At 41.4% G+C, this 21952-nt stretch overlaps 1 protein-coding gene across 1 annotated transcript in view; it reads right to left on the bottom strand.

Annotated features, from left to right (window-relative positions):
• slc38a5b (solute carrier family 38 member 5b) overlaps nucleotides 1–21952 on the bottom strand; it is an 85756-nt gene that overhangs the window by 17224 nt on the left and 46580 nt on the right. The window contains exons 8-14 of the mRNA XM_034084783.2: nucleotides 9107–9189; nucleotides 8086–8144; nucleotides 6062–6178; nucleotides 5895–5974; nucleotides 5391–5491; nucleotides 4743–4867; nucleotides 367–511 (exon numbers count right to left, since the gene is read on the bottom strand). Of these exons, the coding sequence (XP_033940674.1) occupies nucleotides 367–511; nucleotides 4743–4867; nucleotides 5391–5491; nucleotides 5895–5974; nucleotides 6062–6178; nucleotides 8086–8144; nucleotides 9107–9189 (710 nt within the window). The remainder of the gene's footprint in view (nucleotides 1–366; nucleotides 512–4742; nucleotides 4868–5390; nucleotides 5492–5894; nucleotides 5975–6061; nucleotides 6179–8085; nucleotides 8145–9106; nucleotides 9190–21952) is intronic.

Raw genomic sequence — 21952 nt, 5'->3', positions numbered from 1 at the left:
AATGATAACTACAGTCCGAAAAAACAGGGGAAGCCTGGCTTCCCTTGGCCTCCAGGAGCAAATGCCACTGATCACTCCTCTGTTGTGGCTGACAACGTTAAAGGCCTCTAATACAAATTAAAGGCTGAATTAATACCACGTATCTCAAATATTTTTACAAACTTGATGTCTGCTCTAACTCTAGATACTGGAAAATAATGGACAATTGTTTTCTTATTGTCTATTGAACTCAAATAGTTATAAAATCAGCAAAATCCTAAGGAAAAGTAATGTCATAAGAAAACAAAACATATTAATAATAATAATAATAATTTGAAGTATTTTGAGCAATGTTTGTAGTTCCAAATTCCAAGTCTCATAACCCACCACTAATGCCAAAGATGTCTCGAATGTTGGGAACGAGGATGACCAGCAGGTTGACCACACACAGCAGACAGAGGGCGATGGCGATGTGCCGGATCCAGTTGAAGGGCCTCCCTGGAAACAGCAGCTGCAGGAGGGCCCGGCGGATCTGACACAAACACAGACGTTAGGACACATAGCCTGTAGCTACACAGGTATCAGAGCCAGTCCATGGAGCAACCAACATAATACGCATGCTGTTTCTCAATTTGAATACTTCTTCATTTAGTTAGATGTATCTCCCCCTGCTGGCAGTAGTTCATTTGTGATAAAGTTCTACCATGTGACCAATATACCATGTGACAATCTTATTCAATCCTCATGTCCACTCCTTTGGTTGCATTCTTGGTTGGTACATATATTACAAACATAATTTTATTTTATTTCTTCTAAATATGTTAGGTAAGTTAAATCTATAAAAAGATAATTTTTTGGTTTGAAAAAGTCCATGTGTGTGTCTATTCTCTGGCATTTCTCCAACTTATTGTTTTATAGCGATTGTAACTATTCTTCTAGATATTTGTGTCTATTGTATTGTGTTTTATTTCTAAGTTTCAGCCTTTTTCTGTTTTAAACTGATTATAAACAACTACTCCGTTCTCCAGTGCTTGATGGTGGAAGGTGTTTAGCTGCCCGTCAAAGTCCACAGGGATACATGCCATTTAAGCCAAAATTAAATAAATAAATACATACATAATTAAATAAATACATATATATATATAAATATGCCTATGAAATAAATTCTGAAATAAATAAATGAGGCAATAAATATGTACATTTAAATACACAATTATTTATTTCATGGGACTTGTATTTGATAATGCCACATTTCCATTTCTTATATACAAATGAACGGGGCGTGGTTAGCTCACAGATCCAGCTATTACCGTGAAGGCGCTATTCATTGCGCACTAAAAATGAATAGCTATCACAATAGCTGGTGATTTGACCGAGCGAACGCGAGAGACGGCTGAGTTGACCGCAGTTATGCAACAGCAACCGAAGCTAAACTGACTATCTTGACTACTTGTTGCAATCCTATTGTGGCATAAGCCGTTTTCTACAGGCACATTTTACCTTTTCATTATGATTCTACTTGTGATAGTCCGACAGCACAACCTGCGCAGTCCATGTATTGATTCCATCTGATAGCAGCTATAATACAAAACAACACTTCTGCCTGCTCTCCACAATGATAAATGACAGTGAACGGATGGTCATAGTAAGGTACAAATAGACAGAATCACACGAAGCCTGGTTAGTGTTGCCTGACTTTATAAAGTGTGTTATTTTTGTATAAGTGTGTGGTTGAGTTCTACTCTATTTTCTCAGCGCTACTGCTTGTTACAACTTTAATTTTCCGTACTCGCCATAAACTGTTATTATGGCTCAGGTTAATCTAGCCCCCTTCCGACGTGAGTGTGGTTCTTGGTTCTTGCCGGGCAGCCAAGTGGGATCAGCTAAGAACCGGTTGTCGGTGTTTAGAGCCGGAGGAAACAGGAAGAACCAGAGCTAAATCAGGCTGTAGCACGGAACTGGCTCTGGACTCAGAACCAGAGAAGAACCAGTTAAGCACCAGAAAAGCACAAGAACGGTTCTTGAACCGGAACCGGTTTGGTTTATTGGCAGTTTGCAAACCACTTAAGAGTACTGGGTTGCGTTGCAATAGTCCATTTAGCTTAGGAACCTTCCTAACCAAGTGAAATGACCCAGCAGTACGTCAGTGGCAGCCATGTTAAGTGCCGTTCCAATTCTCTAAATTAAAGGAAAGGAGGTTTCAAACTTCCTTTATAACCTCCCTTTAGCTTATGAACCACTGGACCTCCCTTGACAAAAGGAGTGGAGAAAATGCTGCCCCACAATGCATTGCAGCCGCAGCATTTGCTGTCACTCAACAGTCGGCCGTTCACGAAAACAACCGATTATGACGGAGAAATTATATCAAGTTACGGTGCTTATTAAGCATTTTAATGCGTATGTGGTAAGTTGCCAAAGTGCTTTGTTCTGAACGTTCATCAGTATTATAATCAAAGAGAAATATGAACGTTAGTTTTTACTGAAATGATCAAATAAAGTCAACATTTCACAGTCAGATCTTTAGTTCATTCAATAATACGTATTGGGATCATTTGTATTAATGTGGACCGGAGGGAGAGGGTGACGAGCATAAGTTTCACTTTCCTTTTTTATTTCAATTCCAGCTTTGGTCCTGAAGAATCTGTTTCTCTGTTGTCCACGTTCATAAAGCAAAGCAGCAGCATCAGAGCACGGTGCAGAGTCTCTAGATGAGTTCACAGTAGTCCCTCGTTCTTATTGAACATCCATGTTGTAGTCCTCTGTATAGAGAACTGTGGTTTCCATGGTTTCCCCACAGCAGCAGAAGCACATTCATGACGTCCGCTGGCGCATCAGAAAAACGTCGGATAGTGAAAGTGTAGTCGGATTCTCTAAAGCACCGCAGTCTCTTCTCCTAAGTCCTTTTGAATTCTCCTATCCACTATCTCTTAACCCCGTGACCTTTCACTCAGAGGTCAAGGGATAGACGATAGGGTTAGAATTTAGGAGCTGATTTTTGGATTATCGGAACGCAACCCTGGAGTGTGAAACAAGGGCTGCAGTCGGATAGTTTAAAAATCAGCTCCTAAGTTCTAACCCTATCGTCTATTCCTTGACCTCTGAGTGAAACGTCACGGGGTTAAGGGATAGTGGATAGGAGAATTCAAAAGGACTTAGGAGAAGAGACTGCGGTACTTTAGAGAATCCGAATGCACTTTCACTATCCGACGTGTTTATGATGCGCCAGCGGACGTCATTGTGTGCGTCTGCTGCTGTGGGGAAAACTATGGAAACCACAGTTTTCTATACAGCGGACTACAACATGGATGTTTAATAAGAACGAGGGACTACTGTAAACTCATCTAGAGACTCTGCACCGTGCTCTGATGCTGCTGCTTTGCTTTATGAACGTGGACAACAGAGAAACATATTCTTCATTACCAAAGTTGGAATTGAAATAAAAAAGGAAAGTGAAACTTATGCTCGTCTCCCTCTCCCTCCGGTCCACATTAATACAAATGATCCCAATACGTATGATTGTATGAACTAAAGATCTTAAAATCAATACAGATGTATTTATTATAAACGTTAGTCCTTAACATAGATCACTGTGTATATCACCATTCAAGCATCTTTTAAAAGTTGAACAAACCCCACACAGCTCAGTAAAGACTGAAATGTTGACTTTATTTGATAATTTCAGTGAAAACTAACGTTCATATTTCTCTTTTTGATTATAATACTGATGAACGTTCAAAACAAAGCACTTTGGCAACTTACCACCTATGTTTTAAAAAGCTTAATAAGCACCGTAACTTTCATGATATCATTTCTCGGTCATAATCGGTTGTTTCCGTGAATGGCCGACTGTTGAGTGACGGCAAATGCTGCGGCTGCAAAGCATTGTGGGGCAGCAATTTCGCTTCTCCTGTCGGTTAGGGAGGTCCAGTGGTTCCTAAGCTAAAGGAGGTTATAAAGGAAGTTTGAAACCTCCTTTCCTATCATTCTCATCATTCTAGAGAATTCGAACGGCACTTATCATGGCTGCCACTGAGGGACTTCCGGGTCATTTCACTCCTTTAGGAAGGTTCCTAAGCTAAATGGACTATTCGACTTCAGCCAAGAGCTATTGAGTCAGTGTTGTGGTGCTGTTGCTTTAGTCTGGATCTGTGAGCTAACCACGCCCGTTCATTTGCATATAAGAAATGGAAATGTGTCATTATGAAATACAAGTCCCATGAAATAAATAAATGTGTATTTAAATGTACAGGTATACATATTTATTGCCTCATTTATTTATTTCAGAGTTTATTTCATAAGCATATATATATATGTATTTATTTAATTATTTATGTATTTATTTAATTTTGGCTTAAATGGCATTCCATACATGGACACAACACCTTCCCTTAGTATACTGCATGTCCTGCACTGTGAAAGCATTTGCAGTGCGTGCATTCTGATCGCGTAGTGTCAAATTGTACACAGCAGCTGTGCCCTGCCAGAACCTGACATTGCTTCTGTTAGCATTGCAGATTAAGCAATTTACCCTTTGCATTAACAGTGGCTTATTTTCAACGCCAGTGAAGTGGTATTTTACTTTTAAAAGTGTTTTAAAAGAATGTATAACTTTCTTAACTTGCCATATTTTGCAATGGGACGCACTTATGCACTCGAAACAGCAAATAAAGAAGTACGCAATTTGAGACAGAGCGACAGGCAGTTCAGGTCAGTGTCATAGAGTACGTCAGATGGATGAGTGTGAAGGCCACACATGTTCTTACAGGAAACAAGACAACAGGAACGGTCAGAGTGACAGCCACCAGGACGGCCAGTCGCACACACAGGATCAGAGTGTCCAGGGGGTCCACCTTATGGTAGGTATGGAGCAGCTCTGCTTCAGTGTTCCCTACACACACACACACACACACACACACACACACACACACACACACACACACACACACACACACACACACACACACACACACACACACACACACACACACACACACACACACACACACACACACACACACACACACACACACACCACACACACACACACACACACACACACACACACACACACACACACACACACACACACACACACACACACACACACACACACACACACACACACACACATACCATGTATACATCACTTCAGGGGACATTACATTGACTTACATGCATTTCCTGGAGACTTATCCTAACCTTAACCATAACCAACACATGCCTAACCCTAACCCTTACCTTTACCCTAACTCTAAACCTGACCAAGTCTTCACCCTAAAATGAATGATCCCTTATGGGGACCTCCAATTTGTCCCCATAAGGGAGGCGAGTCCCCACACAACAACACAACACCTGTGTCACCTTACTAGACTGAGCTATGTTCTGCAGACTTAAAGATCTGTCACTCTTACCAAAGAAGGTCAGGTATCCAAATATGGCTGTGAAGAAGTACATGGTGAACATGCCCAGGATGGAGACATTGCCAATATTCTGCATTCTTCTCTTGGTTGGGCTTTAGGGGAAAAGATGGCAGGTGTTATAAAACAGTACAGTAAAAAAATGAAAGAGAGTGAAACATGGCTATTATAAACGTTTATTTTAAGAAAATAATATATACAAATCTGAAAATGAAGCTGTAAACTACTGTCCAGGTTAGACATTTTAGGTATACTTATTTAAAAAAATTATATAAATATATAAACGGTATTTTTCCATCAGCTTCCGATGGCACAAAACCACAAAGATTGGACCCAAGGTGACTAGAAAATATGATTTCAATTTTGAGCATCCTCAACTCATGCACCTTTAAAAGGCAGGGAAGGGTATGAACCAAAGAGTATTCCCTTTTGACTCTCACAGGCATGAATGTTTTTTCATGCACACTGGATGTGAATATCAGGAAGTGTGCATCGTACTTGCTCAGTTCGGTGTAGATGGGAAGCACTTCAGGGTGACAAACAAAAGCAAATGCCAGGATGGGGATGGTATACGCCGTCTTTAAATCAAATAACACAGTGACTTCATGAACTCCCTGTGAAATATGATGCACCCACTAATAGTTCCAGATCATAAAGTCTCTGACCTCTTGATTGATGGTGAAGTATTTGGCAGTGCATGTGTCCTCCAGGAAGACTGCGTTCACAGAGTGGTTGCCAAACACTTCCAGAGGGCATGCAATGTTGAACTTCTTATAGATGACCTGATGTAGATAAAGAGAGTTTGAGGAGGGAGAACAAATGCTATATGTATTGCCTTTGGTTACTAAAGAAAATACATGTTGGTACTATTTGGAATCTCCCTAAAATATTGTATTGTAGTATTTTAGCTCTTCGTCTCTATATCTCCGTTGTTGTTATATTGAGTTTTTGCACATGGCACTTAATGATTACCTTTACCTAAGTTAATTCGTTAGCAAACAGGCACACAGACCACCCATTCCACATCCATGCTCCACTATGTCCCCCAGCTAGTCTCTAACTGTGTGCAGGGGGTGTGCAGTCTGCTGGTGCTGGTGGTTGATTCGCAGAGAGACTGAACCAAACCAGTGAAGGAATGGGTTTGACACTTTAAAGGTGTGTTCACACCGGACAACATCACAGTTTTGAAGATACAGGGCGTATCTCCATGTATCTCCAATTATTGTAATGCACGTATCAAAATGGTGCCGAAATAACAGCATATTGATACCAGTTAGTAAAAACCATGAAATATGCTTTGACTGTGCTAACAAGAAATGGATATACATGTAATCGCACCTTTAGTCTTTTACGTAACAAACAGTCATTTAATCCATTGTTCATGAGCTGTTATGCTTTTAACAAACTGTTGTCCATCATTGATGACCCCCCCCCCTCTCCACCTGCAGCTGGACAGACAAATAAACCCCCCCTCTCCACCTGCAGCTGGACAGACAGATAACCCCCCCCTCTCCACCTGCAGCTGGACAGACAGATAACCCCCCCTCTCCACCTGCAGCTGGACAGACAGATACCCACCCACCCCCCCCTCTCCACCTGCAGCTGGACAGACAGATAACCCCCCCCCCTCTCCACCTGCAGCTGGACAGACAGATAACCCCCCCCCTCTCCACCTGCAGCTGGACAGACAGATAACCCCCCCCTCTCCACCTGCAGCTGGACAGACATATACCCCCCTCCCCTCTCCACCTGCAGCTGGACAGACAGATAACCCCCCCCCCCCCCTCTCCACCTGCAGCTAGACAGACAGATACCCACCCACCCACCCCCCCCTCTCCACCTGCAGCTGGACAGACAGATACCCCCCCCCCTCTCCACCTGCAGCTGACAGACAGATACCCCCCCCCCCCCTCTCCACCTGCAGCTGGACAGACATATACCCCCACCTCTCCACCTGCAGCTGGAAAGACAGATAACCCCCCCCCCCCTCTCCACCTGCAGCTGACAGACAGATACCCCCCCCCTCTCCACCTGCAGCTGACAGACAGATAACCCCCCCCCCCCCTCTCCACCTGCAGCTGGACAGACAGATAACCCCCCCCCCTCTCCACCTGCAGCTAGACAGGCAGATAACCCCCCCCCCCCTCTCCACCTGCAGCTAGACAGGCAGATACCCCCCCCCCTCTCCACCTGCAGCTAGACAGGCAGATACCCCCCCCCCCCTCTCCACCTGCAGCTAGACAGGCAGATACCCCCCCCCCCCCCCTCTCCACCTGCAGCTAGACAGGCAGATACCCCCCCCCCCCCCTCTCCACCTACAGCTGGACAGACAGATATGTTAATGTCTGTCTTTATCTGTTGTGATTTATTGTCTTTTATTGTGATGTAATGTGTTTTTATGTACAGCACTTTGGCTCGACCAAAATCGTTTTTAAATGTGCTCTACAAATAACATTTGATTTGATTTGATTTGTCTCTGTGTGGGAAGAACACAACCACCCAGCTGAATCTAGGTAAACGTGCTCCTCCTGGTGGATATATTCACCAGTGCTACTGATTTCCACACACGGAGTACAAGTCGCCCTGAGTTCACTAAGTCATAGCTGGAGATTTGGAGAACAAATCATTTCTCCAGCACCACAGTAAACATAGGAATAAAGTAATACACTGATACTACCCCCAGACTCACCGCAGACAGGAAGAAGACCATGCAGGAGATAGAGAAGCCACTTGTGTAACCCAGATACCCTGCAGTGAGCAAGAAGACAACTCTCAGACACAACTGAGAACCGGGGAAATAGGAAGGGTTTACTTCTTGTTATGCAGAAAAGTTATTGGGCTTTTTTGATCAAATAACATTTGTTGGAAAATATTATCATCAAAAAAAGTGGCTTATTAACACATGAATACTGTGTCATATGTGTTTCGAGATATTTAAGAAGAACATTATAAGTGAAGCACGAGTTTCAGGTGTGGGTCATATTCCATTATACTTTAACAATTAGCTGAGGGCCAATTAAAACGGACCTGGGCCGTAGTTTGGACACCCCTGCTGTAAGCGCTCTGTTGTGAGTTATGTTAGTGAAACAGATTTTATGCAGTTTGATTTTCTTTTGGCTTCACTGAGTCCTATTGGAGAGCAGCATCTATAATTTGTCTCCATATGAGTTAGGTTAAGTTCTGTCAAAGACTTAAATGAGGTGATGTCTTGTTTCAAGATGGTTAAACCGTACACCCCAGCACGTGCACTCCGCTCTGCATCAACCAAACGGCTCGCTGCACCATCGCTGCGAAGGGGACCCAAGTTCCCATCAGCAAAAACACGTGGGTTTGCTTTCCTGGCTCCAAAATGGTGGAATGAGCTCCCCATTGACATCAGGACAGCAGAAAGCTTACACACCTTCCGGCGCAGACTGAAAACTCATCTCTTTCGACTCCACTTCGAGGATAGAACTATTAACAAAGCACTTATATACTAATAAAGGGCTGGCTTATCGAAATGCAGTTGAGTGGCACTTGAAATATTTTTGCTCTATGAAGCCTGATGTACTTTATGATTCTGTTTTCTTGAAGTTTGTATTTTGTTGGTCGAACGCACTTATTGTAAGTCGCTTTGGATAAAAGCGTCAGCTAAATGCAATGTAATGTAATGTAATGTAACAAGCTGTCTGAGGAGTTTTAGTATGATAAAATGAAGTGATGTGGCATACCCAGGTGTTTCATCAGGGCCAGTGGGAAGATGATGCAGATGGAGACGATCACGATGAGGTAGTTTCCATTCATGTACCATTCCCTAGTGGCAGAGCAAATGATATCCCACACAGTTAGGCATACACACAAATAGTTGGCTGGAATCGATCCTTGGAAATTGTGGTTGTGGTGCATGCACGGTAACCATTTGCTCTATGTCAGTTCTCTTTTAGAATCACCATTTTTGTTCAGTCTGTCCCAGGGGGCAGGATGTTGAATAAAGACTTCTGATCTGCTATTTTACAAACCTCAACAAGTTACTGCAATAGGAGACTTTGCTTACAGACTTGGCTGATGACATGGTAACACACAAGAACGTTACTAAATTATTAATTTTGAAGAATGCAATCTGTGATGCCCGCAGACTTAAAAGTATATAAGCTCTCTTTAATACCCCCCCCCCCCCCCCCCCCCCCCGTACTTCCTGTGCTGAGGTTTTACATTATATTTCATTATGTCTGAACTTGTCAATAGAGCACTAAATGTAAATGTATTTCCAGCTGAGAATAATACTCTTCAAATGCACTATTTCCTACTGTTAACCTGTTAAGCCCGAAGGTCCCCGCCGGCGGGGACTGTGGGTTTTTTTTTTCACGACACTGTGTCTCAGGGCATCTTAATATTTAAAAACTATTAATATGTTATACGAGATTAACGAGAAGAATCTCAGCTAACTGACAATACGAACCATTTTTACAGAAACAAAACACAAGTCTCAGAAGAAGTGTTAGCATTAGCCCTTAGCTAAAACGGGCAGATGCTACTTCCGGTGCTAACTAACAAAAACGATCTTTAAAACGTAATATTTTCTGCACAAACTACATATCATCTGAAAGCTGATACTCCACAGATTATTTGGTTATAAGTATCATCACTGTAGGACACAAACTTACTGAGCTAGCAGCCAGAACAGAGAAGAAAAAAAACAGCAGTTTTCAAAACCATAACAATAATTATGTCTTACCGTTGCTGTTTTGTGATCAAAGCTCGTGTTCAAGGGAATAAAAACGCTGCTTAAAGTTAATCCAATGTCTCTTAGTCACTTTAGAATTGTTCCTGATAATATATCATTACATTCATGGCAGCAGGTATAGAGTAGGTATAAAGTTTTGCAGTCCCGAGCTAACGCTGTCTCACGTGCTGTTTACGCAAACCTTTCTCTACTTGACGTAAGTGTTTAGCGGGACTTACTAACTGTCACTCGATTCTATTGACTCTAATGGTTCAGAAAAGGTGTCAATCACCCAAATCGACCAATGGGTTCCAAATATATGATCCTGCGTAGTATAAACTACGCCCGCTCCGGCTCCATTACGCATTACGCAGCCAGAAGGGAGAGCTACACCACAGAGCAGGAGCTAGAGATGCTAGCTCACGATAGCTATGATCATACCAGATGACTCTTCGTCGGATGATGAAGATCTCCTCCAGCCAGACCTGGATCCGGACAGTAGTGACTCGGATATTGAACTTCCACCACGGGAAAGGTATGTAATCTCTCTGTTTTTATATATTACTTATGTGTTTGGTGAAACTGCGTCACAGTGCTAGCTTAGCCAAGAAGCTACAGGAATGATTAGGCAAAATGCTAAATAGTGTTACTTGTCTTTTTGGAGTTACATTTTCTAAATGAATGGCCAGTGAATGAATATATATATATGTGTTTACTTATTTATTTGGTGTAATATTATTCATTTATAGATTCAATATTATCCTTTTTATATATTACTTTTGTGTTTGGTGGAACTGCATCACAGTGTTAGCTTAGCCAACAGGAATGATTAGCCAATATGCTAAATAGTGTTACTTGTCTTTTTGGAGTTACATTTTCTAAATGAATGGCCAGTGAATGAATATACATGTGTTTACTTATTTATTTGGTGTAATATTATTCATTTATAGTCCAATATTATCCTATAAGTATAAGCCAGTGAATTAATCTAATCTCTCTGTTTTTCCACATGTGTTAGATGAGGTGTGACCCCAGCAGGACAAAGCCACACACCCAGAAGACTTTCAGGGAGCAGCTTGCTGCAGAATTGTTGGAGTTTGCTGAAGGCCCTGCTGAAGGCCCTGCACCTCCACCACCCCCTCCTCCACCACCCACATGCATGCCCGAGTATTATGGGGAAGATGCCACCAAGGTCAGGAAGAACTGCAGGAGGTGCCTAGATGCTGGACTCAAAAGGGTGAAGACACCTGTGTACTGCAGGAAGTGCCAGGTCCCTCTGTGCTTCACTGTCAAAAAGAACTGTTTCAGGGAGTGGCACGACCTAAATACGGGAACATTCAGGTAGGTATAAAGTTCAGGTAGGTATAACATTTTGCGAGTGTTTATTTGGTAACATATTTGTTGTTTTTACAAACCTACAGTGTGGTTTTATTGTATAGTACGTTGGTAAAATGTTTGTTTTTACATGCCTATAGTGTGTTGGTAAAATGTCTGAAATAAATCTGCCCCAGTTGGAGTCAAACGTTACCTATGTTTCCGTTTTTTTTTATTGTGCATGTACACCTACACACAATGACCTACAGTGTAGTTTTATTGTATCGTGCGTTGGTACAGTTACATACACACACAGCTACACTTACACATACACACCTACACATACCCACACAGCTACACTTACATACCCACACAGCTACACTTACACATACACACCTACACACACACACACACACACACACACACACACACACACACACACACACACACACACACACACACACACACACACACACACACACACACACACACACACACACACACACACACACACACACACACACACACACACACACACACACACGCACACCTACACTTACACACACCTACACACACAAACATATTTGTAACATTTTTTTAAGAAATTCTTTTTTTTTTTAATATATTTTTTTTGGGTGGAATGAATACCTATAGTGATGATTCAATGTAATACAATAATTGTAATAGTCTGGTACCTGCAAAAGGTCAAATGGCACTGATGGAACCAAATGTGCCCAAATGTGCCCAAATGTGCCCAAAGCTTATTCCGCCTGGACTTTATTTACATAAACCTCTCTAAAAAGGTCAAATGTCACTTTTTTTGCCTCAATCTTGATACAGGGTACTTATTATATGTTATACTTTGGATTCCTAAAGCTTTTAGGCTACTAACCCATCATTTAAGGTTGGTCTTCACTATAAGTAATGGCTTTTCTTTAGGCGGAGACAGGAATTTACATTTTGTTGCTACAGATGTAGCGCTTCGTTTCAGACGCCTACCTGTGCGGGTCCGTGATCGGCACGGGGTGGGCCCCTGCTCAAAAGGAAAACCCCCCGCAGGACTTGAAATGCCCCCTTGATAAATACATTTAATTATAATGAAACCAGCTGCAATGGATCATGGATCCACCAGGGGGAGCCGTGAAAAGCTGCCACACTGAAACTCATGTGAAATAAACAGCTGATCTACAGGTATCTGATATAGCGGATATTTGTTAAGATCCATATATGTCACGGATAGGATCATATTCTGTGCTAAGTAAGAGACATGTAATCATTTACTAAACATCACCATGTTTTTATTTAACAAAATAATGTTTAATTCACGTTGGCGTAACTTACGCCGCGTGAGTACAAAACCATCGCTATGTTTTTAGATCAGGAAATGCATCCAGGGTCAAACAAACGATGTTCGATCGTCATCCTCACATTCATTTAATGTATCATATGTTCGCGAGTTGAAATGAATGCACTACATTTAATCCACGTGAGTTTACAACAACAACAATAATCGCTTTGTTTTTATATCACATCCGACGCAGGAAAATGCAGCGGCTCTCACTACCGATCACCCTAATCCCACGGGCAAACAATAATATGTACAGTGTTAATAGTTTACTGTATTATTAGTGTCTAATATTACTGCTATACTAATCACACATTGAGTTGTTGAAATCAGACCGTCGTTTTTTTTAAACGCTCTGAATGAAACGGCAGCTCTCAGGTGATCAGCTGTGTGTTTACACAATAACATATGCATAGTAATTTAATACCTTCCAACACACATTGTAAGAACAGTTCTGTTTCATATGAGTGTTGAGAGCTGTATCCACACATCTACTAATTTTGCCCTCAGTGCACCAGATTGATGCATTTAACTTCAATTTAAATAAAAACATCTTCTGTTGTAACAACAATAACATTATAAATAGTAACATAGCATGGTATTGCAAATTTACTGTAGCTTCGAGTGTTACTGGCCTGAGATTTTTTTATTACATGAATGAAGGTGACTGGGGCTTTTTAATATAGACTTTTCAGTGTCCCACATTTTGCACAGAACTGTCCCACATTAGGAAAACAGATTGTCTGAGACAACTTGGCACTAAGAGTACTAATATGTCTACCATTTCTTTTATGAGTTTAATATCTGCATTTTCTCTTTTGGTTTGATAAGGACACATCCTGGGGATTTCAGAATGTTACTGGATTTTGATTTATTGTATCGGCTTCATGTCGCAATTTATTCCCGAAGTCTGAAATGCAAAAATGTTCCACATTAGGGCAATTCACCCTACATTTAATCATTTTGTTTATTTTTAACGAAATAAATGTTTAATCCATCATGAAATTAATGTAGGCTATTTACTTAGTACATATCTGACATTAACGATTAACACACTGTTCATACTGCTCACAGGCTGATATCTAGTGTATTCATACCCCTCACTGTTTATTCATCATTCAATTCATTATATATTTTATTCTGTAGATTGTGAACATTACTTTTCACTTCACTGCTTGTTGCACCTGGTTAGAAGCTAAACTGCATTTCGTTGTCTCAGTACCTGTAATCTGTGCAATAACAATAAAGTTGAATCTAATCTTGAGCAGGAACTAATGTAGGCTATTTACTTAGTACATATCTGACATTAACGATTAAACACGTTTGTGCATTCTTTATGAATGCAAACCGAGTCAACCAACCCCCCATGTGTCCTATATGTATGTTGGGGACCCTTTGTTTAAAACTAATTGGCCATCGGAATGTGTGGAGTCACATTCCACAGCTCTCCCCCCTCCTGTGATCCCCCGCACACAGATAGAGAGAGAGAGGGAGATAGCTCTTCTGGAGTGAAGAGAGCGGAAATAATGATATTGCAAGTTAGAAACGTAAAATTCATTTTGACAGACACTTGGGGGAAATATGCTGCATTTTGAATGTCCGATAGTCCACCATTAACACCTTAGTCCGTCTCGTCTCATCAACGAAAACTAAATATACATGTAGATTTCCCATGAGAGCAAAAGGAGAATATCCGTGTGTAAGAGTGAAAATGTATGTATGTAAAATGAGAATATAGCCTATGTGTGTAAGATGTCCGATAGTCCACCATTTCCACCGGAAATATCAAACATTTAATAAAAGTGAAAAACAATGAACAAGACTTAACGTATTCATCATAATTAATTGTATTTATTTCGTTTGGATGTAGGATTTTTGACTTTGTTTAGAGCAGTGATCTTCTACTATATGAACATGTTGGACCCAAAATCACAAAAAAAAACGTAAAAACAGATTTTGAAAATGATTTTATTTTTCATAACACAAACATACACAACGAAACCATTTAAAAGCTGGAAATATATACATGGGATGTGACTATGATAATGTGAAAGTTTGATTGAGATAGCATGGGATTTCATTCTGATAAGGCAAAAGTGTTATTATAAATATAATACAAATATATATATATACACATTATGTACAACAATCTGTTTTTTCTGTCTTTATCTGTGCCACGCTTCAAAGCGGTTTCTGTCAACTACGACACAGAGGGCAACATCACAGATTCCTCCTCCTCCAGGTCAAAAAACAAGCTTAAAGCTTGACTCACGTTCAGAGTTCTCTTCATCATAGTTGAGTCTTCAAAACTCTAAATCTATCTAACTATATCTAAATTCTCAATGTTTGTCTGTCACTTTACTTCAATCGCAGTCTCTCTTCGTCTCCCGCCGCCTGTCTTCGTATATTTTCGTCTCTCTCCATTTCCCGCCGTCTCTCTTCGGTTCCCGCCGTCCCTCTTCGTCTCTTTTCGTCTCGTTTCGTATCACTCCGTTTACCTGATTACCTCACCCCCTCCCTGGTAAATACATCCTGTTGAGCAGAATCTACAGTTTCCAGTATTTTCCGTTTCGTAAAATGATAAAATACGGCGAAGATATTAAAATATGTGCTTCCATTATTCATACTTCTGAAATATATCTGTATTAACTTTATATCATCGTATGTCCGTGTTTATTGGGTATTTTTGCATGAAACAAAGACTGGCATATAGTTTCAAGCCAGTACTTTCGACAGAAATACACATATACATCCTGTTGAGCAGGATCTACAGTTTCCAGTATTTTCCGTTTCGTAAAATGATCAAATACGGCGAAGATATTAAAATATGTGCTTCCATTATTCATACTTCTGAAATATATCTGTATTAACTTTATATCACCGTATCTCCGTGTTTACTGGGTCTTTTTGCATGAAACAAACACTGGGATATAGTTTCAAGCCAGTACTTTCGACAGAAACACACGGCAATGTTGTACGGACTGTTGTTTTTATGCGGCACCGGCTTGAACAGGTCATGTGATCTGATCACGCCGGCGTGACGGTCGACTCCAAAGGTTTAATATTAAATACATATAAGTATTTTTACAACTTGTATTTAGAAATACTCTGTTGTAATTATTGATGCATACATGTGTTCATCCATTCAATGTGGCATCTGCTATAATGGGGTTAATGTATGATATTACTTAATAATACAATACATTATAATATATGATATGATAATTACATTTTAGTTTTATTCATTTCTTATTTCATAGTTTCTCATTATTATTATTTTTATCGCTCATCTTATTTTTGATTTTATTAATCTGTGTGAATCTGTGCTGTCCTGTTTTTCACTCTCACCCTGTTGCTGTTTGAACTACTGAATTTCCCCACGGGATTAATAAAGGTCCATCTTATCTTATCTTAATGTATAAGTTGATTTACTTCAATCTACTGTACAATATTACAAGAAATATACTGCATAAAGCAAACTATATACCTTTATTTGATCTAAAATATTGATGTTTCTACAACACCCATTGTATATTGGCCCGGCACTGATGTGGTTGATGGGACGAGGTTTCTGAGAGTGGAATTCAATAAAGAAGTGCGGTCACTTCCGTACTCCACAAGGTTCGAGACTCTAGAGGGGCCGGAATACTTCAGGGTGATTCACGAAAAGCAGGTACCGGTCTGCAGGATGTGCATAAGGCCAGGGCATTTATACAAAGAATGCCCGGAGTTTAGATGCCATAAATGTGCCAAGCAGGGGCACTATGCTCAGGACTGTGTGACTCGGGAGGAGGGGGCGAGCGGAGCCAGGGGGAGAGAAAGTGCCCAGGCGGAAAACACAGTGGAGAATGGAATGGAGGAAGAGGAGGGTGGAAGTCAGGAAGAGAGTGAAGAAGAGGATATACGTGATAAGGCTGGGAGCAGGATAAACGAGGAAGCTGTGGCTACTGTCGCGGCGGTGTTTGTGGCGGCTGCTGCAAAGAGAGCAGCTGACGCGGCTGACATGGATGGTGGAGGAGACGGAGGGAGGAAGAAGGGGAAAGCAGACGAAGGAAAGATGTGTAGTAGCAGAGCCAATACTGCTGCTGTTCCGGCTGCTGCGGATGATGGACAGACTGCGAGGAGTGGTGAAGGTTTGGCTGAGACTGAAGTAGAGGCTGTGGTGGATGTTATTCTGGGGGCAGAAACTGATACCGAGGCTGAAGCGGACGTTGAAGGTGAACCTGATCCTGAGGCTGGAGGAGGAGCTGTCGGTGGGAGGAGAGGAGGAGAAGGAGAAGGAGGCGGAGGACAGACGGCTGAGGGAATGGAGGTCAGCTCAGTTGTGTCGGACATGGAGGAGGGAGGAGACGATGAGGAGAACGAGTCTGAGGACGAGGAGGTGAAGATGATGGGACCCATAGAGGAGAAGATCTTTGGCGAGGCGAATACTGGGTTAAAGAGCAGAGGAATGAGGAGAGAATCCAGCAGGCTGAATGCAAAGAGGAAAGCCGATAAGGAGAAAGCGTTGGAGAGAAGACGGGTGAAAGCGACAGGAGAAGTTGCAAAGTGTTCGGACAAAAAATAAATAGAATGAAAACAATAATAACCTTAATAACACTTGTAATGGTGACAATTTCCTCTTTCAATGGAAATGGGCTGAGGTCCAAGGACAGGAGAGAGAAGGCCTTAATGACATGTGACTCAGACATTATCTGCTTGCAAGAGACATATTGGGATGAAAGGTGTGTGGAGGATGTAAGGAAAGAATGGATGGGAGAAATGTATGTAAATAATGGGAGTGTGGGTGCTAGAGGGGTGGCAATATTAATTAAAACAGGGGTGGTAACGAATATAAGGAAATGTGAGGATGATGGTGTTGGGAGAATGGTTGGGATAATGTTTGAATGTATGGGGGAAACATTTAATTTAGTAAACGTTTATGCACCGAATGAGACAAGAAGTAGGAGGGAGTTTTTTGAAGGGTTGAAGGATAAATGTGGGGAAATGTATGATTGTTGGTGATTTCAATGTGTGGTGTTCGAAGCTGGATGTGTCTGTGAATATGGGTTTTAATAGTGATTCATCACGTGGTGCACTCAAAACAATAATGGGGACAAATGGGCTGTTGGATGTGTGGAGGGAAAGGAATAGTAGGGAGCGGGTGTTTTCTAGGAATCAAGTGGTGGGAGGGATATTAAAACAGAGTAGAATAGATTTAGTGTGGAGTAATTTAGGGGAGAAAATTGGCGGAATTGAATATAGGGATACTGCCATGAGTGATCATAACATATTGAGTTTCTGCATTGGAACAGTGAGAAAGGGAAGGGGGGGGGGGGGTGTGGTGCTTAAATGCCTGTCTGCTGAAGGATGATGGATATCAGGTTAAAGTGAGAGAATGTATGGTAAAAAGGGGAGGTTTGAATGGTGAGGATGTGGGAGTGTGTTGGGAGGGGTTTAAAAATGAAATAAAAGGGATAAGTATAGGTTGTTGTAAAAATAGGAATAAAATAGAAAGGGAGAAAGAGAAAAGGGTTAGGGAAGAGTTAAAGGTGGAAGCTAAAAAGGTAGATATAGAAATAGGGAGAGATCTAGATGAATATAGTCGGTTGAAGGATGAGTTGGGGGAGATAGAGAAGAGAAAGTGTAAAGGTGCTATCATAAGAAGTAGGGCTAGGTATGCGGTTGAGGGAGAGAAAAGTACAGGTTTTTTTTTGGCGCTAGAGAAAGTAAAGCAGAGGAAGAATAATATAGAGAGGGTTGAAGGAAAGGGAGGATAAATAATATCAGATGTTGTAGGGATTGCTGAGAGAGTTGAGGAATGTTATAGGGAGTTATTTGAGGCTGAGGAGATTGATAGGGAGAGCTTAGAACAGGTGATAGATAGTATGGAAGCTAGATTGAGTGATGAAGGTAGGGACATGTGCGAGGGGGAGATAGGATTAGGGGAGATAGAGTTAGCTATAGCAGGGTTGGGTAGGAATAAGAGTCCAGGGATAGATGGTCTGACGTCTGAATTCTATGTAGAATTTAGGGAGGGGTTGGCACCAATACTCCTGAAACTGTACAAGAGCTTGGAGGAGAGGGACGAATTGCCGGCAGGCATATCTACAGGGATTATTAGTATATTGTTTAAGAAAGGAAATAGGGAGAAGTTAGAAAACTATAGGCCACTTAGTATGTTAAACACGGATTATAAGGTGCTAGCACGGGTGTTAGAAAATATAATTATAAAATCAGTAGTGGGGAACACACAGGCGTATAGTATTCTAGGGAGAGATATTTCTGACACTAGTAGTAGTATTAGGGACACAATTAGTCACATGAAGGAAGGTAAGGGTGGGATAGTAGTTAGTTTAGATTTAAATAAAGCTTTTGATAGGGTTAGTCATGGGTTCTTGTATAGAGTGTAAGAGAAGGCAGGGTTTGGGAAAAGATTAATAGGGTGGGTAAGGAGGATTTATAGTAGTGCAGTCAGTTGCGTTAAGATTAATGGGGTGGTAACCAATGTGTTTAAGCTAGGGAGGTCTGTCCGGCAAGGATGCCCTCTCTCAGCAATGCTATATGCGCTGTCAGCCGAGCCCCTTGCGACGCTGCTGAGGCAAAACAGGTTTATCAAAGGAGTGGAGGTGCCAGGAGGGGCGATTAGTTTAGTTTATCAGTATGCGGATGACACCACCATTACAGTTAAAGATAGGGAAAGTGTTAGGGAAGTGTTGAAGACAGTTAGTTTGTATGGTAAGTAGGGGTGTAACGGTTCACAGAAGTCATGGTTCGGTTCGTACCTCGGTTTGGAGGTCACGGTTCGGTACGGTTCGGTACAACAAGAAAAAGCAAAAAAAAGTCCCAAATGCATAATTCCAGGTTTGTTGTTATTTATTTTTGAACAGTAGTGCAAGTTTCAGTTTAAAAATAAAGAACACTGACATTTTGAATAATTAACTGTATTAAACAGTTAAAAACAAACCATACACCTTACACTCAGATGGCCATATTATCTATAATGGCTGATGTCAAACAAAAAGGTTTCATCAAGCTGTAAAACTAAAAAGAATGTCTTGAAAATTAAATAATAAGAAAGTGTTTCAAGAGAGCAAAGTCGTTGAAAAACATATGCCAAAAGCTTCCGTTATTTATGTTTGGTCTCTCGGCTCTCATGTCTATTGGCTTCTTAAAAACAGCGGGGATCAGCTGTTGAACAGCTGTTGTCTTTTGCCGGGCTCCGGTGATTGGCAAATCTGGGTGATGCCTTCCGATATGATTTAGCATGTTTGGCTTGTGTTACCATTAGCATACCGCACCGCTGTCTAACAACGCCGACACACCGTCCTCATCCGATCCACCACTCGCACACTTCATCGTTATTGTAGTCCACAGGGAACCCGAAATATTCCCACACAGCTGATTTAAAAGAAGCAGGTGGGTTCTAGCTCCTGTGTGTTATCTGAACTCACCATACTAACTTTTCTTCTTCTTGTATTTTGTTCGTTTTGTTGTTGTGTTTCTTCTTGTTCTTCATTTGTTGTTTAATGGCGGCTGGCAAACAGCTTTTAGGCGCAATACCGCCCCCTGGATTATATATAGTGTAGTGGATACTGCCCTGAATTACTTTTTTCCCACTCGTAAAAAAAAAAGGCGTATTCGTCGTGTGACTGCATGTGCCGAACCGTGACGTCCGAAACGTGACGGTACGGGACGAATACGGATACCGTTACACCACTAATGGTAATGCATCAGGAGCTAGGGTGAATATAGAAAAGTCAGAGATTATGTATATAGGACAGGTGAGGGATAGGAGTTGTGATATAGGGTTGAAGGAAAATAAGGATTATTTTAGGGTGTTGGGGATCAATTTGGGAATTAAAGATGTGGAGGGTAGGGACAGACAGTATGTAGAGTTAGTGAATGGTTTAGTGAAGACGTTGAGGTGTTGGAAGATGAGGGGGCTTAAATTGAGGGGGAAGATAGTTGTAGTGAATGGGTTAATTATGAGTAGGGCACTTTATATAATGACAGTTTTAGATGTGCCGGATAGTGTAGTGAATGAAATAGATAAGATAGTTAGTGAGTTTATATGGGATGGGAGGAGGGTAAAGATAGCTGGAGAAGTGTTAGAAAATGAGTGTAGGGATGGAGGGTTAAAGCTGATAAATTTGATTGTGTGAATGTGCAGCAGGTGTGGGAGCAGCCGATCTTCCTAAACCCTAGGATCTCTCATGAGCAGTGTTCCTTGTTCAATCTGCCAATGTGGAGAGCAGGGATTAGCAGGGTTAAGGATGTAGTTTTAGAGTATGTACCAGGATTTATGAGGGCACAGGTGATAGTGGATGAGGTTAGGGAAATAGATGGAGTAATGTATTTAGGGACAGCTGAACGAATGATGGAAGAAATCAAAGAAGGAATGCCGAGTGAATGGTTAACAATTATTGAGAATGAGGGTGTTAAAGGAAAGGAGAGTGTGGTTGATGTATATGTGGGGAAAGAGGATGTCAATGTAAAAATAGAAAATGTGAAAACAAAAAATATGTATAAATGGTTAAAAGGGGATGTGATTAGAAGACCTGCATCAGAAAATGGATGAGTGTTGTGAATAATAATAATAATAATAATTCATTTATTTTATATAGGCGCCTTTCAAGGCTCTCAAGGTCGCCGTACAAACACATAAAAACAAGATACACAATACCTAACACCAGCATAAGAAACATAAACAAGACAATGCAGTATATAACAAATCAAATAAATAAAACAGAGGATGTGTGATGGATAACGATCAGGGTGGATATGCGAGTGTGAAGAGATATGTTTTGAGGCGTGATTTGAAAATGGGGAGAGAGTCAGTGTTGCGGATGTCAGGTGGGAGGGAGTTCCAGAGGCGGGGTGCAGAGCGGCTGAAGGCTCTAGACCCCATGGTGGTTAAACGGAAGGGGGGTGCAGTGAGGCTGAGGGAAGCAGAAGATCTGAGTGTGCGGATGGGTGTGTTGATGTGCAGGAGGTTGGAGAGGTACAGAGGAGTGAGGTTATGGATGGCCTTAAAGGCGAGGAGCAGAATCTTAAAAATTATACGGGATTTGACGGGGAGCCAGTGAAGTTGCTGAAGAACAGGAGTGATGTGGTTAATGGAGGGGGTTCTGGGGATGATGCGGGCGGCAGAGTTCTGAACCAGTTGAAGTCTGTGGATGGATTTGAGAGGGAGACCAAAGAGAAGGGAGTTGC

Source organism: Pseudochaenichthys georgianus, chromosome 6, assembly GCF_902827115.2.
Source record: "Pseudochaenichthys georgianus chromosome 6, fPseGeo1.2, whole genome shotgun sequence".
Lineage (NCBI taxonomy): Eukaryota > Metazoa > Chordata > Actinopteri > Perciformes > Channichthyidae > Pseudochaenichthys > Pseudochaenichthys georgianus.
This window is presented reverse-complemented; position numbering and strand designations above follow the sequence as displayed.